Source organism: Giraffa tippelskirchi, chromosome 11, assembly GCF_054371585.1.
Source record: "Giraffa tippelskirchi isolate mGirTip1 chromosome 11, T2T-mGirTip1v1.2.pri, whole genome shotgun sequence".
Classification (NCBI taxonomy): domain Eukaryota; kingdom Metazoa; phylum Chordata; class Mammalia; order Artiodactyla; family Giraffidae; genus Giraffa; species Giraffa tippelskirchi.
The window spans coordinates 76,562,974-76,583,641 of record NC_137285.1 but is presented as its reverse complement, the minus strand read 5'-3'; the positions used below and the strand labels follow the sequence as shown (position 1 = coordinate 76,583,641).

Below are 20,668 nucleotides of genomic sequence, written 5' to 3'. Positions count from 1 at the left end.
TTTGTTGGGGGGTGGGGCATAAAGATGGAACGGGTCTGAAACTACAAAGTGGTGATGGTAACACAGTATCACCAGAGTTACACAACAGTGTTCCCAGATTGCAACAATGATGAAAAAGTTTACTAATCCCAACTTAACCAACAAAAATACAGGAAACCATACAAAAAATAAAACATCACCAGAAAGGTGGAAACAAACCACATGCAAAGCAGTTCAGGGGAAAGGAACTCCATGTCCCCTGGGGGCAGACCGAGTTGCCGGCATCCACGGTGAGCAGACAGGGATGGAGGCTGCAGAGCCGACCGCTCCCCTGGACGTGGTGTTTCCGGTAAGGGCTCTGGGTCTCTGTCCAGAGCGGGGGCTCTTTCTCCCTGCAGGGCTGGGTGAGTCATCGTGGGCGTCTGGGTGTTGCACGGGAGCCAGGGCAGGCTCTCCCTGCCGAGGCGGTGACTCTTCCTCTGCCTCGGGTTCTCTTGCCAAAGCCCGAGCAGGTAGAGGTGCACGTGGAGGTGGAGGTTCTCGCTGAGGGGGTGGGACATCAGTGCCTGGGGCTGGGGGTCCTGCAGGCACGGAGATCCGATCTGCCCGGTGTGCTGGCCAGTACCCAGCTGGCCTGGTGTCTCTGCGAGGGCAAGTCTCGCTTCTCCATCTGCCCTCGGTGGATCCCTGGGTCCTGCACCTGGAGCCACCACCTGTGTGGGGACAGGTCTGGGAAGTGGAGCCTGGTTCCAGTTGGAGGCCAGTGCTAGAGCTGGGGGAGAAGCAAAGTTTGCCCACAGGCCAGCCTTGGCATGTGCGTACCCCGGGACAGAAACCTTCCAAGAGGTTCCCAAAGAATACCCAGCGTCAGATGTCTTTTGGGACTGAAGTGTGCAAGATGGGGGGCGGGGGGTGTGAGGCCAGCGCTTGCTGCAGGCCCAGCAGCAGCTTTCGAGGACTCGTCCCTGTGTAGCTCAGCACCCCTCCCCACACACTCCCGTGCACCAGCCCCAGCGTCCTCACCTCTGTGCTCTGGCGTGCTGGGCTCCAGGTCCTCCTGGTGCCTCAGAGGCCGGGGTTCTCTGGACTCTGGGTCGGAGCCGGGTGTGCTGAGCTCCGTGGCAGCCTCAGACTGGGCCGCCGGCTGTATCCTGGGCGGTGTCTCGGCAGCAGGCCTTCCCCACCTCCGCGTCTCCCCCGGTGGGGCTGATGCCTCCGTGGGCACGCTGACCTGGAGCCTGCACTGGGCCTCACGGGCGGGCGGGTGGTGCTCCGACCCCTCCCTCTGGGAGCTGGATGGGGTGTCCCCGTCCTCGGCCTCATCACGTGGGAAGCTCTGCAACGACAGTGACCGTCAGCCAGCCATGCTGGGAGTTTTCCGAGCTGGGCCTGGCCAGTGGAGCCGCTGCTTCTGCCTGCTCGAACTTCTCTTCCCAGAAGGGTCAGAGACGTGTGTCTGCTCAGATCCCCACCCGGGAGGAAAGAGACCCATCTGAGGGTGTGAGGTCAGCCTGGCCGGTCGGCGCTGCCCACACTCTCCCCATCCCGCCCAGCCTGCTCTCCCCTGGGGTGTGGGCACAACTTGTCCACAGGCTTCTGACCCCACATCCGCCTGGGCTTCCTTGAGGGAGACACAGCCCGAGAAACCCGCATCCCCACACACAGGCAAAGGACCCGGTGTTTCCGGGTGGCATGGGAGAGGTGGCCTGGCCCGGCCTGGGGCTCCCCGTGTTACCTTTCTGTTTCTCCGGGCAAAGGGCCAGAGGCCTCTCGGGGGTGTCCTGAGCCAACGTCGACAGGGTGCCCACGCACACTGCCTGTGAGCTCTCCTGAGGCCCTGGCCTCTGGGCAGGGGCAAACAGCAGAACATCTTGGCAGCAAGTGATCTGGCTGGGGGCTCCTCTCCGCTCTGGAGGCCTGGATACCCGGATTGCGGGTTCTGTTGGGTTCTGTTGCCGGCAGGTGACATCATTTCCTGGGGTTCGTGCTGAGGTCCCTTCCTCAAAACTTCCCAAGGGAATCTCTGGGTTTCTGACTGCTCGACCACCCCCCTTAGGCCATGTGCAGGCACAATGACACCCACACGGCCCAGCCCACAGCCCTGGGGAGGCCTGGGTTCAGCCAGGGCCTGAGCTCCGAGGACCATGCTGCTCTCAGACCAGGCTCCTTCTTCTCATAAGTGGTGTGGCCCTGGACAAGCATATGCCCCTCAGGGTTGCCCCAGTCTCTCCATCTGCAGAGTGGGGGTCATTCTCCCATCTGCTTCCTAGGTCTGTCGGCCTACGAGCAGCTCCATGCCTTTCCACCTGGGGCCGATATCACGTGGAGCTCGTGCGCTGAGACTTCAGAAAGAAAGATTCCATCCAGGGCTGACACAGCACAGAATGGGGCAGAACGAGGCCTGGATGCGCCGTGGAACCCAGGAAAAGGCACTCCCCCTCCTGACTGTTTTGAGACCCCGCATCCAAGTTGGAGGACTGAAAGGAAGACTCGAAGGTCTCCCTCTCTTATAGAAAAGAGTAGCCAACTTTCTGGTCCTCTGTTTCCATTGAGATTCTGTTCAAGGGTCCCAGCTCGGCTTCTGCGGGTGGCTGAGCTTCTAATGGCTCCCTGCGTTCTTGTCTTTTCCTCTCCAAACCTTCCGTCCTTTTCCCCCTTCTGGGGTGGAAGGGCGCTGTCATTGCTTCTACCTTCGAGACAGATTGAGGAAAAGTCTGGACCATCGACTCCTTTCCTCTCTTTGGTTCCGTGTCTCTCTCTGGCTGTGTCCCTCTCTTTTCCTTTCTCAATTCCGTCTGTGTCTTCCTCTTTCTCTCTCGTGTGTGGATGGATGGATGGATGCTAGGGATGCACATGTATATGATTAGATGAGGGTTATGTTTTAGGGATAGGTTAGAGGGAGAGAAAGGCTTTAGGTCAGAGTTGGTCATGGGGGAAGGGTCAAGGGTGGTGGTGGTGTTTCTTGGAATCTGAGTGCTGTGCATTCTTCGTCTCTTTCCATATGAACCCCTTCTCAGATACACCACTTGCAAGGAGTCTCTCGTGTTCCGTTTCCTATCTTTTGCATTTGTGAATGCTTAGCTTCTCCGTTGTGAAGAGGTTCCATTGGATGGAAACCCAGTGGTGTACTTCGTTTACCTCTTTCCCTTACTTGAAGAGACCCATTTCGACCTCCGCCCAGCAAATGGCAAGGAGACTCTGATGTTAAGGAGCCTTTGACCTACGCTTCTTTCTAGCTATCTCATGACATCAGTCTTTAGGGTGAGGTTTTTCCCCGATATTGAGGTGGTATGAGATCAAACCCAATAGCGTTCTTCAGATGTAGCTGTCTGGTTTTCCCATGGACATTGATTGAAGAGGCTTTCTTGTTCCCATTTGGATATTCTCCCCGTCTGTGTCAGAGATGAGTTGACCATGGATGCTGGGGTTTGTTTCTGGACCCTCAACTTTATTCCATCGATCTGGATCTGTGTGTGTTGTTGTATTCCCAATAGCATACTGTCCTGCTGCTGCTGCTGCGGCTAAGTCACTTCAGTCGTGTCTGACTCTGCATGACCCCGTGGCCTGCAGCCTACCAGGCTCCTCCGTCCAGGACATTTTCCAGGCAAGAGTACTGGAGTGGGTCGCCATTGCCTCCTCCGATACTCTCCTGAGGATCCTAGTTTGGTCGTCTAATTTCCTTTCACACAACCTTGGATGTCCGTATCGGGGCTTTTTCGTCGGATTGTATTGACAATGTAGGCTCTTTTCTGTTTCCGTACCCCTTTTGCAATTCTTTGTTCGGTGCGAAAATGCATTGGCATTTTGGGAGGAATAGCATGGAAGCTGTGGATTGCCATGTGGGGCTGTGACATGATTTTCCCAATAGGAATTCTTTCAAGCCCTGAGCACAGCTTCTCTTTCCAGTGATTGGTGTGGGCTTGATCTTCCTCCTTCCATCTCTCGCCGTTTTGTGAGAACAGGTCCATCCTTCCCTTCTGGGGTAGATGGACTCGTGGATATCACTTCAGTGAATGGCATTGTCAGTGGGGGTGATAATTCCCTTCTCATTGGAAGACTTTGCTGTGAGTATTAGAAATGCAAGTGACTTCTCTTCCCCTTCCTCCCTGTCCATGTCTCAGAGCCACCGGGAAACAGAGGCCTCATCCACGGTCTCACAGGCCTGAGGGGGTGCAACTAGACTGTTGTTTCTTCAGGCCCTCAGTGCTGGACATCATCCGGGATACTCTGTGTGTGTCTTCCTCCGTCTGGTGTCCCTTCAGACCTTTCCCTAGTTTTCACAGGCTTGTTGTGTTGGCGTTCTTTGTCTGTTTGGAGACACATCCTTGATAAGCTTTGTGTTTCCACTCATTCGTCTCGCGATGTATGACCTGTCTTTTGCTTTTGTAATGAGGTCTTTCCCACAGTAGATATCTTTGATTTTGCAAAGTCCACTGTATTCTCTGGGTTTTTTTTGTGGACTGCCTTTTAGTTTTGTGTGTGAAGACTCAAAGCACGTGTCCGGTTTCTGCTCATTGTTCTTCTAGATTTGTGACAAGTTTTCATGGAAAGTTTGTCTAGGGATAACTGGAAGTGAACTCGGTGTAAGGTGTCAAGTCTCCATCTCCATTCATGTCATCCCCTGCAGTTTCCAATTCCCTGTTCCTGAGTGGTTTTGGAGACCTTGTGGAAGGTTGGTTGCATTGGAGTTTGCATTTCCACCTTGATTCGATTCACACTGTTCTGCCCTCAGGGACACAGTCAAGGGGTGTGAGGAGCAGCCTGCATTTCCAGCAGTGACCACACGGTGGGGCGAGTGCTGCTCTCCCCTCTGGGAGCCCCAGGCCACAGGCATCCCAGTGAGGAGCCAGCTCTGTGCTCAGCTGAAAGGAGTTAGTCTCTCAGGAGCCTCGGAGCCCTTGCCTTTGGATCACCCAGGGTGGGCATTTACTGGGACAGAAAAAATTGCCCTGAATTCCATGGACGGAAGAGCCTGGCTGTGTAGAGTTGGTGAGTTGCCGTGAATCAGACACAACTGAGGACACAAAAATTCAATAGATTGAAACACATTTTGGGGGTGGGGGGGAGTGAAAGTGGGTGATGTGGGTTTTTTTGTCTTATATAATAGCCAAGGGAAATCTAGTTTAAACCTAAATTCACATAGATGGGAAAGGTATAGCTCTCCGTCACCCTATTTAAAAAAAAAAAAAAACTACTAAACTTTTCTGAAAGTTTATTTAGTAGCTTCCTTGAGCAGTTTATTGTGGAGCATTTTTTTTTTCTGTGACATTGGCCTCATTAAAAATTATGGTTTGCCTTTAGTGGATAATTTTGTTCATTGGTTTCTGAGAGAACCTTGGTAATCTTTGAGTTTCCTGGGGAGTATGGTCACATGACCTGGCCCTGGCCAATCGGTGCGTTCCACCTCCCTGGCCACTGTGATTGGCTCCGGGCTGGGGCAGTGCCCAATCGGGGCCCAGGGCCGGGCCTCACGTTGGAAGCCAGGGGAAGACGAGCTCTCGTCCTGCTGGGGTAGGGGAAGGGGTGGGGCCGGGGGAGGTCAGGCTCCAGCAGTGGGAGGGGCTTGAGGTCCGCCTGCGGCAGTTGGTGACGTTCCTGCTCCCCTCAGGGCAGAGCCGCCGGCCTGAGAATGAGGGCGCTGCTGAGCCCAGGGGCTGGGATGGCCCGTTGCTGCTGTGGTCCCAGAGCTCCACCCGAGACCTGAGGGAAGCCGTCTGCCCGTGAGTCCTCTCCCGCTTGTCTGTCAGCTTGTTTGAAGCATGCTGGGTTTTCTGCCCAGCTGGCTAAGGGGAGTCCCTGGAAATGCAAGGGTGTGGGTTTTGGCAGACTTCAGGGAAGACATGCCAGATGAGCCTGGGAGACTCCAGCTTAAGCTGGATTCAGGAGATATCTCTTCGGGCCAGCTAGTAATTGTAGGATAAGCCTAATGAGTCTTCACAGGATGAAGAGAGTAACGTGCCAAGGTAGCAATTGATGTCCTCATTCGAGAGGATGAAGCTGGTGCTCAGAGAAGGGGGGAACTTGGCCACAGCAAGGAGGTGTGCACCCAGACAGAACCCCCCAGATCCGGCCATTGGAGCTCAGGGAGGCCACTGGTGTGGCTTGTCCCTGTGGCAGGGCCCGAGGCAGGCAGCCCACCCTGATTCCTGCGGGGGCCTGACTTGGGAAGTGCCATCTGGTAGCTTTGAGACTCACCAAACCAAATTGCACTGGAGATAGGAGGGACACCTTCCTTCATCCACCCCCCACCCCCGCTGGATTCCCACATACCCTGACCCCTTTCTCTCGATTTCGGAGCCATTTCCAGAGTCCTGCTCATATGACCTCATTTGAAGTGCACTGTGGACGGGCTGCCATCTGCAGCTGCTACCACAGCAGCCAAGGGCTTTAGCTCCCGACTACCTCCCTTCCTTTGGAACTTGGGGGCCCTCTACTCCCCACTTGCACACCACAGACCTTTGCTGAGGATTGTGGGGACCCTCACTCAGTTTGCAGCACGTTGTAGCCATCCCTGTCCTCCCTTGAAACTCAGCTTGTGAGCTCCTTTGGAGCAGCGTGGCCCACCTGGCTGCAACGGAAGAGACACAGCTGACAGTGAAACAACAGCTTAGATCTGAGAGCCGGAAAGCTCTGTCAAAAGGGACCTCCCTCTTCACACCGTAGAGGCTGTAGGAGCCGCCAGGCTTTCGGAACCAGTGCTGGGGCCAAAATGACTCCACAGCTGTTTTCCTTCCTGGGGAGGGTTCTGGCTCGAGTGGGAATGGCTCAAGTCTCCTAAGGTTCTGAAAGCCCACTGTGTGCAGATTCACGGTACACAGAGAGGAAAAGGTGGAGTCCTAGCCTGGAGGTGGTCACAGCTCACGGATGAGCCAGGCAGGCAGGCAGGCAGGGCATGAGAACACCTGAGCTGCCTTCATGAGTGAATGGTGTGGGGGCAGAGGAAGAGAAGCCAGTCTGCTCCCTCGTGTGGTGCCCAGGGCAGGTTGTCCCCAGAGGAAACCCTTACGACGGTGAGGACTATCACTGCTGTTTCCCAAGGGGTTCCGTCGGTGCGTGTCTTCCCCGGAGCGGTCAGGCCGTCTCTCAAGTACACTGGCCATGGGCATTGCCTCTCCTTGGAACTTCCCATGTGTTTCTCTTTTTTATGGAACAGTGATTTTCTAGAGTGGTTCTGGGCCACAAGGATGTTGGGTCATTTTCTAGCCTTCTGTCATGAAGAACGCTTTCCTGGGCATGGGGGTGGTTTGTTGTTCCAGCTCCCTTTCTTGGCTTCTTTTGGGAGCTGGTGCAACAAGAGGAGCTCAGCCTCTGCCTTCTGGCTGAGATGTCACCCTTCAAACAGCAATGCCTGCCTGGAGATAATGATGGCAGTTGCCAAAAGGGCTTCGTTTGGCACATGGTATCTTGAAAGGACGTACACCGTCCTTTCAGCTATCAAAGGCTAGTTCAAATGACATAAAAATGAGAACTCTCCAATGGAGTCTTACAGTAGGTGGAGAGTCCGAAAAACACTCCTTCAGTCATTTCGCTGAGAGTCATTGATTGGGGACACCAAGAATATAGGAAGGAATGCAGAAAGAAAAGATGAAATTGTGTTCAGGATCGGGGGGAGGGATGAACAGGGCGTGCTTGCCTTGAATCCAGGCTTTGTTGGGGGGTGGGGCATAAAGATGGAACGGGTCTGAAACTACAAAGTGGTGATGGTAACACAGTATCACCAGAGTTACACAACAGTGTTCCCAGATTGCAACAATGATGAAACAGTTTACTAATCCCAACTTAACCAACAAAAATCCAGGAAACCATACAAAAAATAAAACATCACCAGAAAGGTGGAAACAAACCACATGCAAAGCAGTTCAGGGGAAAGGAACTCCATGTCCCCTGGGGGCAGACCGAGTTGCCGGCATCCACGGTGAGCAGACAGGGATGGAGGCTGCAGAGCCGACCGCTCCCCTGGACGTGGTGTTTCCGGTAAGGGCTCTGGGTCTCTGTCCAGAGCGGGGGCTCTTTCTCCCTGCAGGGCTGGGTGAGTCATCGTGGGCGTCTGGGTGTTGCGCGGGAGCCAGGGCAGGCTCTCCCTGCCGAGGCGGTGACTCTTCCTCTGCCTCGGGTTCTCTTGCTAAAGCCCGAGCAGGTAGAGGTGCACGTGGAGGTGGAGGTTCTCGCTGAGGGGGTGGGACATCAGTGCCTGGGGCTGGGGGTCCTGCAGGCACGGAGATCCGATCTGCCCGGTGTGCTGGCCAGTACCCAGCTGGCCTGGTGTCTCTGCGAGGGCAAGTCTCGCTTCTCCATCTGCCCTCGGTGGATCCCTGGGTCCTGCACCTGGAGCCACCACCTGTGTGGGGACAGGTCTGGGAAGTGGAGCCTGGTTCCAGTTGGAGGCCAGTGCTAGAGCTGGGGGAGAAGCAAAGTTTGCCCACAGGCCAGCCTTGGCATGTGCGTACCCCGGGACAGAAACCTTCCAAGAGGTTCCCAAAGAATACCCAGCGTCAGATGTCTTTTGGGACTGAAGTGTGCAAGATGGGGGGCGGGGGGTGTGAGGCCAGCGCTTGCTGCAGGCCCAGCAGCAGCTTTCGAGGACTCGTCCCTGTGTAGCTCAGCACCCCTCCCCACACACTCCCGTGCACCAGCCCCAGCGTCCTCACCTCTGTGCTGTGGCGTGCTGGGCTCCAGGTCCTCCTGGTGCCTCAGAGGCCGGGGTTCTCTGGACTCTGGGTCGGAGCCGGGTGTGCTGAGCTCCGTGGAAGCCTCAGACTGGGCCGCCGGCTGTATCCTGGGCGGTGTCTCGGCAGCAGGCCTTCCCCACCTCCGCGTCTCCCCCGGTGGGGCTGATGCCTCCGTGGGCACGCTGACCTGGAGCCTGCACTGGGCCTCACGGGCGGGCGGGTGGTGCTCCGACCCCTCCCTCTGGGAGCTGGATGGGGTGTCCCCGTCCTCGGCCTCATCACGTGGGAAGCTCTGCAACGACAGTGACCGTCAGCCAGCCATGCTGGGAGTTTTCCGAGCTGGGCCTGGCCAGTGGAGCCGCTGCTTCTGCCTGCTCGAACTTCTCTTCCCAGAAGGGTCAGAGACGTGTGTCTGCTCAGATCCCCACCCGGGAGGAAAGAGACCCATCTGAGGGTGTGAGGTCAGCCTGGCCGGTCGGCGCTGCCCACACTCTCCCCATCCCGCCCAGCCTGCTCTCCCCTGGGGTGTGGGCACAACTTGTCCACAGGCTTCTGACCCCACATCCGCCTGGGCTTCCTTGAGGGAGACACAGCCCGAGAAACCCGCATCCCCACACACAGGCAAAGGACCCGGTGTTTCCGGGTGGCATGGGAGAGGTGGCCTGGCCCGGCCTGGGGCTCCCCGTGTTACCTTTCTGTTTCTCCGGGCAAAGGGCCAGAGGCCTCTCGGGGGTGTCCTGAGCCAACGTCGACAGGGTGCCCACGCACACTGCCTGTGAGCTCTCCTGAGGCCCCGGCCTCTGGGCAGGGGCAAACAGCAGAACATCTTGGCAGCAAGTGATCTGGCTGGGGGCTCCTCTCCGCTCTGGAGGCCTGGATACCCGGATTGCGGGTTCTGTTGGGTTCTGTTGCCGGCAGGTGACATCATTTCCTGGGGTTCGTGCTGAGGTCCCTTCCTCAAAACTTCCCAAGGGAATCTCTGGGTTTCTGACTGCTCGACCACCCCCCTTAGGCCATGTGCAGGCACAATGACACCCACACGGCCCAGCCCACAGCCCTGGGGAGGCCTGGGTTCAGCCAGGGCCTGAGCTCCGAGGACCATGCTGCTCTCAGACCAGGCTCCTTCTTCTCATAAGTGGTGTGGCCCTGGACAAGCATATGCCCCTCAGGGTTGCCCCAGTCTCTCCATCTGCAGAGTGGGGGTCATTCTCCCATCTGCTTCCTAGGTCTGTCGGCCTACGAGCAGCTCCATGCCTTTCCACCTGGGGCCGATATCACGTGGAGCTCGTGCGCTGAGACTTCAGAAAGAAAGATTCCATCCAGGGCTGACACAGCACAGAATGGGGCAGAACGAGGCCTGGATGCGCCGTGGAACCCAGGAAAAGGCACTCCCCCTCCTGACTGTTTTGAGACCCCGCATCCAAGTTGGAGGACCGAAAGGAAGACTCGAAGGTCTCCCTCTCTTATAGAAAAGAGTAGCCAACTTTCTGGTCCTCTGTTTCCATTGAGATTCTGTTCAAGGGTCCCAGCTCGGCTTCTGCGGGTGGCTGAGCTTCTAATGGCTCCCTGCGTTCTTGTCTTTTCCTCTCCAAACCTTCCGTCCTTTTCCCCCTTCTGGGGTGGAAGGGCGCTGTCATTGCTTCTACCTTCGAGACAGATTGAGGAAAAGTCTGGACCATCGACTCCTTTCCTCTCTTTGGTTCCGTGTCTCTCTCTGGCTGTGTCCCTCTCTTTTCCTTTCTCAATTCCGTCTGTGTCTTCCTCTTTCTCTCTCGTGTGTGGATGGATGGATGGATGCTAGGGATGCACATGTATATGATTAGATGAGGGTTATGTTTTAGGGATAGGTTAGAGGGAGAGAAAGGCTTTAGGTCAGAGTTGGTCATGGGGGAAGGGTCAAGGGTGGTGGTGGTGTTTCTTGGAATCTGAGTGTTGTGCATTCTTCGTCTCTTTCCATATGAACCCCTTCTCAGATACACCACTTGCAAGGAGTCTCTCGTGTTCCGTTTCCTATCTTTTGCATTTGTGAATGCTTAGCTTCTCCGTTGTGAAGAGGTTCCATTGGATGGAAACCCAGTGGTGTACTTCGTTTACCTCTTTCCCTTACTTGAAGAGACCCATTTCGACCTCCGCCCAGCAAATGGCAAGGAGACTCTGATGTTAAGGAGCCTTTGACCTACGCTTCTTTCTAGCTATCTCATGACATCAGTCTTTAGGGTGAGGTTTTTCCCCGATATTGAGGTGGTATGAGATCAAAACCAATAGCGTTCTTCAGATGTAGCTGTCTGGTTTTCCCATGGACATTGATTGAAGAGGCTTTCTTGTTCCCATTTGGATATTCTCCCCGTCTGTGTCAGAGATGAGTTGACCATGGATGCTGGGGTTTGTTTCTGGACCCTCAACTTTATTCCATCGATCTGGATCTGTGTGTGTTGTTGTATTCCCAATAGCATACTGTCCTGCTGCTGCTGCTGCGGCTAAGTCACTTCAGTCGTGTCTGACTCTGCATGACCCCGTGGCCTGCAGCCTACCAGGCTCCTCCGTCCAGGACATTTTCCAGGCAAGAGTACTGGAGTGGGTCGCCATTGCCTCCTCCGATACTCTCCTGAGGATCCTAGTTTGGTCGTCTAATTTCCTTTCACACAACCTTGGATGTCCGTATCGGGGCTTTTTCGTCGGATTGTATTGACAATGTAGGCTCTTTTCTGTTTCCGTACCCCTTTTGCAATTCTTTGTTCGGTGCGAAAATGCATTGGCATTTTGGGAGGAATAGCATGGAAGCTGTGGATTGCCATGTGGGGCTGTGACATGATTTTCCCAGTAGGAATTCTTTCAAGCCCTGAGCACAGCTTCTCTTTCCAGTGATTGGTGTGGGCTTGATCTTCCTCCTTCCATCTCTCGCCGTTTTGTGAGAACAGGTCCATCCTTCCCTTCTGGGGTAGATGGACTCGTGGGTATCACTTCAGTGAATGGCATTGTCAGTGGGGGTGATAATTCCCTTCTCATTGGAAGACTTTGCTGTGAGTATTAGAAATGCAAGTGACTTCTCTTCCCCTTCCTCCCTGTCCATGTCTCAGAGCCACCGGGAAACAGAGGCCTCATCCACGGTCACACAGGCCTGAGGGGGTGCAACTAGACTGTTGTTTCTTCAGGCCCTCAGTGCTGGACATCATCCGGGATACTCTGTGTGTGTCTTCCTCCGTCTGGTGTCCCTTCAGACCTTTCCCTAGTTTTCACAGGCTTGTTGTGTTGGCGTTCTTTGTCTGTTTGGAGACACATCCTTGATAAGCTTTGTGTTTCCACTCATTCGTCTCGCGATGTATGACCTGTCTTTTGCTTTTGTAATGAGGTCTTTCCCACAGTAGATATCTTTGATTTTGCAAAGTCCACTGTATTCTCTGGGTTTTTTTTGTGGACTGCCTTTTAGTTTTGTGTGTGAAGACTCAAAGCACGTGTCCGGTTTCTGCTCATTGTTCTTCTAGATTTGTGACAAGTTTTCATGGAAAGTTTGTCTAGGGATAACTGGAAGTGAACTCGGTGTAAGGTGTCAAGTCTCCATCTCCATTCATGTCATCCCCTGCAGTTTCCAATTCCCTGTTCCTGAGTGGTTTTGGAGATCTTGTGGGAAGGTTGGTTGCATTGGAGTTTGCCTTTCCACCTTGATTCGATTCACACTGTTCTGCCCTCAGGGACACTGTCAAGGGGGAGTGAGGAGCAGCCTGCACTTCCAGCAGTGACCACACGGTGGGGCGAGTGCTGCTCTCCCCTCTGGGAGCCCCAGGCCACAGGCATCCCAGTGAGGAGCCAGCTCTGTGCTCAGCTGAAAGGAGTTAGTCTCTCAGGAGCCTCGGAGCCCTTGCCTTTGGATCACCCAGGGTGGGCATTTACTGGGACAGAAAAAATTGCCCTGAATTCCATGGACGGAAGAGCCTGGCTGTGTAGAGTTGGTGAGTTGCCGTGAATCAGACACAACTGAGGACACAAAAATTCAATAGATTAAAACACATTTTGGGGGTGGGGGGGAGTGAAAGTGGGTGATGTGGGTTTTTTTGTCTTATATAATAGCCAAGGGAAATCTAGTTTAAACCTAAATTCACATAGATGGGAAAGGTATAGCTCTCCGTCACCCTATTTAAAAAAAAAAAAAAAACTACTAAACTTTTCTGAAAGTTTATTTAGTAGCTTCCTTGAGCAGTTTATTGTGGAGCATTTTTTTTTTCTGTGACATTGGCCTCATTAAAAATTATGGTTTGCCTTTAGTGGATAATTTTGTTCATTGGTTTCTTAGAGAACCTTGGTAATCTTTGAGTTTCCTGGGGAGTATGGTCACATGACCTGGCCCTGGCCAATCGGTGCGTTCCACCTCCCTGGCCACTGTGATTGGCTCCGGGCTGGGGCAGTGCCCAATCGGGGCCCAGGGCCGGGCCTCACGTTGGAAGCCAGGGGAAGACGAGCTCTCGTCCTGCTGGGGTAGGGGAAGGGGTGGGGCCGGGGGAGGTCAGGCTCCAGCAGTGGGAGGGGCTTGAGGTCCGCCTGCGGCAGTTGGTGACGTTCCTGCTCCCCTCAGGGCAGAGCCGCCGGCCTGAGAATGAGGGCGCTGCTGAGCCCAGGGGCTGGGATGGCCCGTTGCTGCTGTGGTCCCAGAGCTCCACCCGAGACCTGAGGGAAGCCGTCTGCCCGTGAGTCCTCTCCCGCTTGTCTGTCAGCTTGTTTGAAGCATGCTGGGTTTTCTGCCCAGCTGGCTAAGGGGAGTCCCTGGAAATGCAAGGGTGTGGGTTTTGGCAGACTTCAGGGAAGACATGCCAGATGAGCCTGGGAGACTCCAGCTTAAGCTGGATTCAGGAGATATCTCTTCGGGCCAGCTAGTAATTGTAGGATAAGCCTAATGAGTCTTCACAGGATGAAGAGAGTAACGTGCCAAGGTAGCAATTGATGTCCTCATTCGAGAGGATGAAGCTGGTGCTCAGAGAAGGGGGGAACTTGGCCACAGCAAGGAGGTGTGCACCCAGACAGAACCCCCCAGATCCGGCCATTGGAGCTCAGGGAGGCCACTGGTGTGGCTTGTCCCTGTGGCAGGGCCCGAGGCAGGCAGCCCACCCTGATTCCTGCGGGGGCCTGACTTGGGAAGTGCCATCTGGTAGCTTTGAGACTCACCAAACCAAATTGCACTGGAGAGAGGAGGGACACCTTCCTTCATCCACCCCCCACCCCCGCCGGATTCCCACATACCCTGACCCCTTTCTCTCGATTTCGGAGCCATTTCCAGAGTCCCGCTCATATGACCTCATTTGAAGTGCACTGTGGACGGGCTGCCATCTGCAGCTGCTACCACAGCAGCCAAGGGCTTTAGCTCCCGACTACCTCCCTTCCTTTGGAACTTGGGGGCCCTCTACTCCCCACTTGCACACCACAGACCTTTGCTGAGGATTGTGGGGACCCTCACTCAGTTTGCAGCACGTTGTAGCCATCCCTGTCCTCCCTTGAAACTCAGCTTGTGAGCTCCTTTGGAGCAGCGTGGCCCACCTGGCTGCAACGGAAGAGACACAGCTGACAGTGAAACAACAGCTTAGATCTGAGAGCCGGAAAGCTCTGTCAAAAGGGACCTCCCTCTTCACACCGTAGAGGCTGTAGGAGCCGCCAGGCTTTCGGAACCAGTGCTGGGGCCAAAATGACTCCACAGCTGTTTTCCTTCCTGGGGAGGGTTCTGGCTCGAGTGGGAATGGCTCAAGTCTCCTAAGGTTCTGAAAGCCCACTGTGTGCAGATTCACGGTACACAGAGAGGAAAAGGTGGAGTCCTAGCCTGGAGGTGGTCACAGCTCACGGATGAGCCAGGCAGGCAGGCAGGCAGGGCATGAGAACACCTGAGCTGCCTTCATGAGTGAATGGTGTGGGGGCAGAGGAAGAGAAGCCGGTCTGCTCCCTCGTGTGGTGCCCAGGGCAGGTTGTCCCCAGAGGAAACCCTTACGACGGTGAGGACTATCACTGCTGTTTCCCAAGGGGTTCCGTCGGTGCGTGTCTTCCCCGGAGCGGTCAGGCCGTCTCTCAAGTACACTGGCCATGGGCATTGCCTCTCCTTGGAACTTCCCATGTGTTTCTCTTTTTTATGGAACAGTGATTTTCTAGAGTGGTTCTGGGCCACAAGGATGTTGGGTCATTTTCTAGCCTTCTGTCATGAAGAACGCTTTCCTGGGCATGGGGGTGGTTTGTTGTTCCAGCTCCCTTTCTTGGCTTCTTTTGGGAGCTGGTGCAACAAGAGGAGCTCAGCCTCTGCCTTCTGGCTGAGATGTCACCCTTCAAACAGCAATGCCTGCCTGGAGATAATGATGGCAGTTGCCAAAAGGGCTTCGTTTGGCACATGGTATCTTGAAAGGACGTACACCGTCCTTTCAGCTATCAAAGGCTAGTTCAAATGACATAAAAATGAGAACTCTCCAATGGAGTCTTACAGTAGGTGGAGAGTCCGAAAAACACTCCTTCAGTCATTTCGCTGAGAGTCATTGATTGGGGACACCAAGAATATAGGAAGGAATGCAGAAAGAAAAGATGAAATTGTGTTCAGGATCGGGGGGAGGGATGAACAGGGCGTGCTTGCCTTGAATCCAGGCTTTGTTGGGGGGTGGGGCATAAAGATGGAACGGGTCTGAAACTACAAAGTGGTGATGGTAACACAGTATCACCAGAGTTACACAACAGTGTTCCCAGATTGCAACAATGATGAAACAGTTTACTAATCCCAACTTAACCAACAAAAATCCAGGAAACCATACAAAAAATAAAACATCACCAGAAAGGTGGAAACAAACCACATGCAAAGCAGTTCAGGGGAAAGGAACTCCATGTCCCCTGGGGGCAGACCGAGTTGCCGGCATCCACGGTGAGCAGACAGGGATGGAGGCTGCAGAGCCGACCGCTCCCCTGGACGTGGTGTTTCCGGTAAGGGCTCTGGGTCTCTGTCCAGAGCGGGGGCTCTTTCTCCCTGCAGGGCTGGGTGAGTCATCGTGGGCGTCTGGGTGTTGCGCGGGAGCCAGGGCAGGCTCTCCCTGCCGAGGCGGTGACTCTTCCTCTGCCTCGGGTTCTCTTGCTAAAGCCCGAGCAGGTAGAGGTGCACGTGGAGGTGGAGGTTCTCGCTGAGGGGGTGGGACATCAGTGCCTGGGGCTGGGGGTCCTGCAGGCACGGAGATCCGATCTGCCCGGTGTGCTGGCCAGTACCCAGCTGGCCTGGTGTCTCTGCGAGGGCAAGTCTCGCTTCTCCATCTGCCCTCGGTGGATCCCTGGGTCCTGCACCTGGAGCCACCACCTGTGTGGGGACAGGTCTGGGAAGTGGAGCCTGGTTCCAGTTGGAGGCCAGTGCTAGAGCTGGGGGAGAAGCAAAGTTTGCCCACAGGCCAGCCTTGGCATGTGCGTACCCCGGGACAGAAACCTTCCAAGAGGTTCCCAAAGAATACCCAGCGTCAGATGTCTTTTGGGACTGAAGTGTGCAAGATGGGGGGCGGGGGGTGTGAGGCCAGCGCTTGCTGCAGGCCCAGCAGCAGCTTTCGAGGACTCGTCCCTGTGTAGCTCAGCACCCCTCCCCACACACTCCCGTGCACCAGCCCCAGCGTCCTCACCTCTGTGCTGTGGCGTGCTGGGCTCCAGGTCCTCCTGGTGCCTCAGAGGCCGGGGTTCTCTGGACTCTGGGTCGGAGCCGGGTGTGCTGAGCTCCGTGGAAGCCTCAGACTGGGCCGCCGGCTGTATCCTGGGCGGTGTCTCGGCAGCAGGCCTTCCCCACCTCCGCGTCTCCCCCGGTGGGGCTGATGCCTCCGTGGGCACGCTGACCTGGAGCCTGCACTGGGCCTCACGGGCGGGCGGGTGGTGCTCCGACCCCTCCCTCTGGGAGCTGGATGGGGTGTCCCCGTCCTCGGCCTCATCACGTGGGAAGCTCTGCAACGACAGTGACCGTCAGCCAGCCATGCTGGGAGTTTTCCGAGCTGGGCCTGGCCAGTGGAGCCGCTGCTTCTGCCTGCTCGAACTTCTCTTCCCAGAAGGGTCAGAGACGTGTGTCTGCTCAGATCCCCACCCGGGAGGAAAGAGACCCATCTGAGGGTGTGAGGTCAGCCTGGCCGGTCGGCGCTGCCCACACTCTCCCCATCCCGCCCAGCCTGCTCTCCCCTGGGGTGTGGGCACAACTTGTCCACAGGCTTCTGACCCCACATCCGCCTGGGCTTCCTTGAGGGAGACACAGCCCGAGAAACCCGCATCCCCACACACAGGCAAAGGACCCGGTGTTTCCGGGTGGCATGGGAGAGGTGGCCTGGCCCGGCCTGGGGCTCCCCGTGTTACCTTTCTGTTTCTCCGGGCAAAGGGCCAGAGGCCTCTCGGGGGTGTCCTGAGCCAACGTCGACAGGGTGCCCACGCACACTGCCTGTGAGCTCTCCTGAGGCCCCGGCCTCTGGGCAGGGGCAAACAGCAGAACATCTTGGCAGCAAGTGATCTGGCTGGGGGCTCCTCTCCGCTCTGGAGGCCTGGATACCCGGATTGCGGGTTCTGTTGGGTTCTGTTGCCGGCAGGTGACATCATTTCCTGGGGTTCGTGCTGAGGTCCCTTCCTCAAAACTTCCCAAGGGAATCTCTGGGTTTCTGACTGCTCGACCACCCCCCTTAGGCCATGTGCAGGCACAATGACACCCACACGGCCCAGCCCACAGCCCTGGGGAGGCCTGGGTTCAGCCAGGGCCTGAGCTCCGAGGACCATGCTGCTCTCAGACCAGGCTCCTTCTTCTCATAAGTGGTGTGGCCCTGGACAAGCATATGCCCCTCAGGGTTGCCCCAGTCTCTCCATCTGCAGAGTGGGGGTCATTCTCCCATCTGCTTCGTAGGTCTGTCGGCCTACGAGCAGCTCCATGCCTTTCCACCTGGGGCCGATATCACGTGGAGCTCGTGCGCTGAGACTTCAGAAAGAAAGATTCCATCCAGGGCTGACACAGCACAGAATGGGGCAGAACGAGGCCTGGATGCGCCGTGGAACCCAGGAAAAGGCACTCCCCCTCCTGACTGTTTTGAGACCCCGCATCCAAGTTGGAGGACCGAAAGGAAGACTCGAAGGTCTCCCTCTCTTATAGAAAAGAGTAGCCAACTTTCTGGTCCTCTGTTTCCATTGAGATTCTGTTCAAGGGTCCCAGCTCGGCTTCTGCGGGTGGCTGAGCTTCTAATGGCTCCCTGCGTTCTTGTCTTTTCCTCTCCAAACCTTCCGTCCTTTTCCCCCTTCTGGGGTGGAAGGGCGCTGTCATTGCTTCTACCTTCGAGACAGATTGAGGAATAGTCTGGACCATCGACTCCTTTCCTCTCTTTGGTTCCGTGTCTCTCTCTGGCTGTGTCCCTCTCTTTTCCTTTCTCAATTCCGTCTGTGTCTTCCTCTTTCTCTCTCGTGTGTGGATGGATGGATGGATGCTAGGGATGCACATGTATATGATTAGATGAGGGTTATGTTTTAGGGATAGGTTAGAGGGAGAGAAAGGCTTTAGGTCAGAGTTGGTCATGGGGGAAGGGTCAAGGGTGGTGGTGGTGTTTCTTGGAATCTGAGTGCTGTGCATTCTTCGTCTCTTTCCATATGAACCCCTTCTCAGATACACCACTTGCAAGGAGTCTCTCGTGTTCCGTTTCCTATCTTTTGCATTTGTGAATGCTTAGCCTCTCTGTTGTGAATAGGTTCCATTGGATGGAAACCCAGTGGTGTACTTCGTTTACCTCTTTCCCTTACTTGAAGAGACCCATTTCGACCTCCGCCCAGCAAATGGCAAGGAGACTCTGATGTTAAGGAGCCTTTGACCTACGCTTCTTTCTAGCTATCTCATGACATCAGTCTTTAGGGTGAGGTTTTTCCCCGATATTGAGGTGGTATGAGATCAAACCCAATAGCGTTCTTCAGATGTAGCTGTCTGGTTTTCCCATGGACATTGATTGAAGAGGCTTTCTTGTTCCCATTTGGATATTCTCACCGTCTGTGTCAGAGATGAGTTGACCATGGATGCTGGGGTTTGTTTCTGGACCCTCAACTTTATTCCATCGATCTGGATCTGTGTGTGTTGTTGTATTCCCAATAGCATACTGTCCTGCTGCTGCTGCTGCGGCTAAGTCACTTCAGTCGTGTCTGACTCTGCAAGACCCCGTGGCCTGTAGCCTACCAGGCTCCTCCGTCCAGGACATTTTCCAGGCAAGAGTACTGGAGTGGGTCGCCATTGCCTTCTCCGATACTCTCCTGAGGATCCTAGTTTGGTCGTCTAATTTCCTTTCACACAACCTTGGATGTCCGTATCGGGGCTTTTTCGTCGGATTGTATTGACAATGTAGGCTCTTTTCTGTTTCCGTACCCCTTTTGCAATTCTTTGTTCGGTGCGAAAATGCATTGGCATTTTGGGAGGAATAGCATGGAAGCTGTGGATTGCCATGTGGGGCTGTGACATGATTTTCCCAGTAGGAATTCTTTCAAGCCCTGAGCACAGCTTCTCTTTCCAGTGATTGGTGTGGGCTTGATCTTCCTCCTTCCATCTCTCGCCGTTTTGTGAGAACAGGTCCATCCTTCCCTTCTGGGGTAGATGGACTCGTGGGTATCACTTCAGTGAATGGCATTGTCAGTGGGGGTGATAATTCCCTTCTCATTGGAAGACTTTGCTGTGAGTATTAGAAATGCAAGTGACTTCTCTTCCCCTTCCTCCCTGTCCATGTCTCAGAGCCACCGGGAAACAGAGGCCTCATCCACGGTCACACAGGCCTGAGGGGGTGCAACTAGACTGTTGTTTCTTCAGGCCCTCAGTGCTGGACATCATCCGGGATACTCTGTGTGTGTCTTCCTCCGTCTGGTGTCCCTTCAGACCTTTCCCTAGTTTTCACAGGCTTGTTGTGTTGGCGTTCTTTGTCTGTTTGGAGACACATCCTTGATAAGCTTTGTGTTTCCACTCATTCGTCTCGCGATGTATGACCTGTCTTTTGCTTTTGTAATGAGGTCTTTCCCACAGTAGATATCTTTGATTTTGCAAAGTCCACTGTATTCTCTGGGTTTTTTTTGTGGACTGCCTTTTAGTTTTGTGTGTGAAGACTCAAAGCACGTGTCCGGTTTCTGCTCATTGTTCTTCTAGATTTGTGACAAGTTTTCATGGAAAGTTTGTCTAGGGATAACTGGAAGTGAACTCGGTGTAAGGTGTCAAGTCTCCATCTCCATTCATGTCATCCCCTGCAGTTTCCAATTCCCTGTTCCTGAGTGGTTTTGGAGATCTTGTGGGAAGGTTGGTTGCATTGGAGTTTGCCTTTCCACCTTGATTCGATTCACACTGTTCTGCCCTCAGGGACACTGTCAAGGGGGAGTGAGGAGCAGCCTGCACTTCCAGCAGTGACCACACGGTGGGGCGAGTGCTGCTCTCCCCTCTGGGAGCCCCAGGCCACAGGCATCCCAGTGAGGAGCCAGCTCTGTGCTCAGCTGAAAGGAGTTAGTCTCTCAGGAGCCTCGGAGCCCTTGCCTTTGGATCACCCAGGGTGGGCATTTACTGGGACAGAAAAAATTGCCCTGAATTCCATGGACGGAAGAGCCTGGCTGTGTAGAGTTGGTGAGTTGCCGTGAATCAGACACAACTGAGGACACAAAAATTCAATAGATTAAAACACATTTTGGGGGTGGGGGGGAGTGAAAGTGGGTGATGTGGGTTTTTTTGTCTTATATAATAGCCAAGGGAAATCTAGTTTAAACCTAAATTCACATAGATGGGAAAGGTATAGCTCTCCGTCACCCTATTTAAAAAAAAAAAAAAAACTACTAAACTTTTCTGAAAGTTTATTTAGTAGCTTCCTTGAGCAGTTTATTGTGGAGCATTTTTTTTTTCTGTGACATTGGCCTCATTAAAAATTATGGTTTGCCTTTAGTGGATAATTTTGTTCATTGGTTTCTTAGAGAACCTTGGTAATCTTTGAGTTTCCTGGGGAGTATGGTCACATGACCTGGCCCTGGCCAATCGGTGCGTTCCACCTCCCTGGCCACTGTGATTGGCTCCGGGC

The 20,668-nt window shown here is 54.6% G+C and overlaps 3 protein-coding genes and 1 long non-coding RNA gene across 5 annotated transcripts in view; 2 read left to right on the top strand and 2 right to left on the bottom strand.

Moving 5' to 3' along the window:
- The window catches only part of LOC145527545 (uncharacterized), a 124,072-nt gene extending 108,646 nt beyond the window's left edge, over nucleotides 1–15,426 (top strand). Inside the window, exons 20-24 of the mRNA XM_081545645.1 lie at nucleotides 4,712–4,968; nucleotides 5,588–5,699; nucleotides 9,875–10,100; nucleotides 12,338–12,595; nucleotides 13,216–15,426. Coding sequence (XP_081401771.1) covers nucleotides 4,712–4,968; nucleotides 5,588–5,699; nucleotides 9,875–9,944 — 439 coding nt within the window. The 3' untranslated portion in view covers nucleotides 9,945–10,100; nucleotides 12,338–12,595; nucleotides 13,216–15,426. The remainder of the gene's footprint in view (nucleotides 1–4,711; nucleotides 4,969–5,587; nucleotides 5,700–9,874; nucleotides 10,101–12,337; nucleotides 12,596–13,215) is intronic.
- Nucleotides 7,724–9,806, bottom strand: LOC145527497 (uncharacterized). 2 transcript variants are annotated; one of them, XM_081545577.1, is made up of 3 exons: nucleotides 9,340–9,806; nucleotides 8,628–8,940; nucleotides 7,724–8,376 (listed from the first exon to the last, which is right to left on the bottom strand). In XM_081545577.1, exons 1-3 carry the CDS (start codon nucleotides 9,748–9,750, stop codon nucleotides 8,102–8,104), a joined length of 999 nt encoding a protein of 332 aa, XP_081401703.1. In that variant the 5' UTR covers nucleotides 9,751–9,806; the 3' UTR covers nucleotides 7,724–8,101. The 2 variants fall into 2 exon arrangements, with proteins under 2 accessions (XP_081401703.1, XP_081401702.1); XM_081545576.1 differs by having other exon boundaries at nucleotides 7,724–8,317.
- Nucleotides 15,352–20,420, bottom strand: LOC145527556 (uncharacterized). The gene is made up of 3 exons (XM_081545659.1): nucleotides 16,968–20,420; nucleotides 16,256–16,568; nucleotides 15,352–16,004 (listed from the first exon to the last, which is right to left on the bottom strand). Exons 1-3 carry the CDS (start codon nucleotides 17,376–17,378, stop codon nucleotides 15,730–15,732), a joined length of 999 nt encoding a protein of 332 aa, XP_081401785.1. The 5' UTR covers nucleotides 17,379–20,420; the 3' UTR covers nucleotides 15,352–15,729.
- LOC145527675 (uncharacterized) lies at nucleotides 16,132–20,539 on the top strand. Its single transcript, XR_014069848.1, has 2 exons — nucleotides 16,132–17,728; nucleotides 19,966–20,539. It is a non-coding gene; the product is annotated as an uncharacterized LOC145527675 (long non-coding RNA).
- Nucleotides 20,540–20,668: the final 129 nt, after the last annotated feature.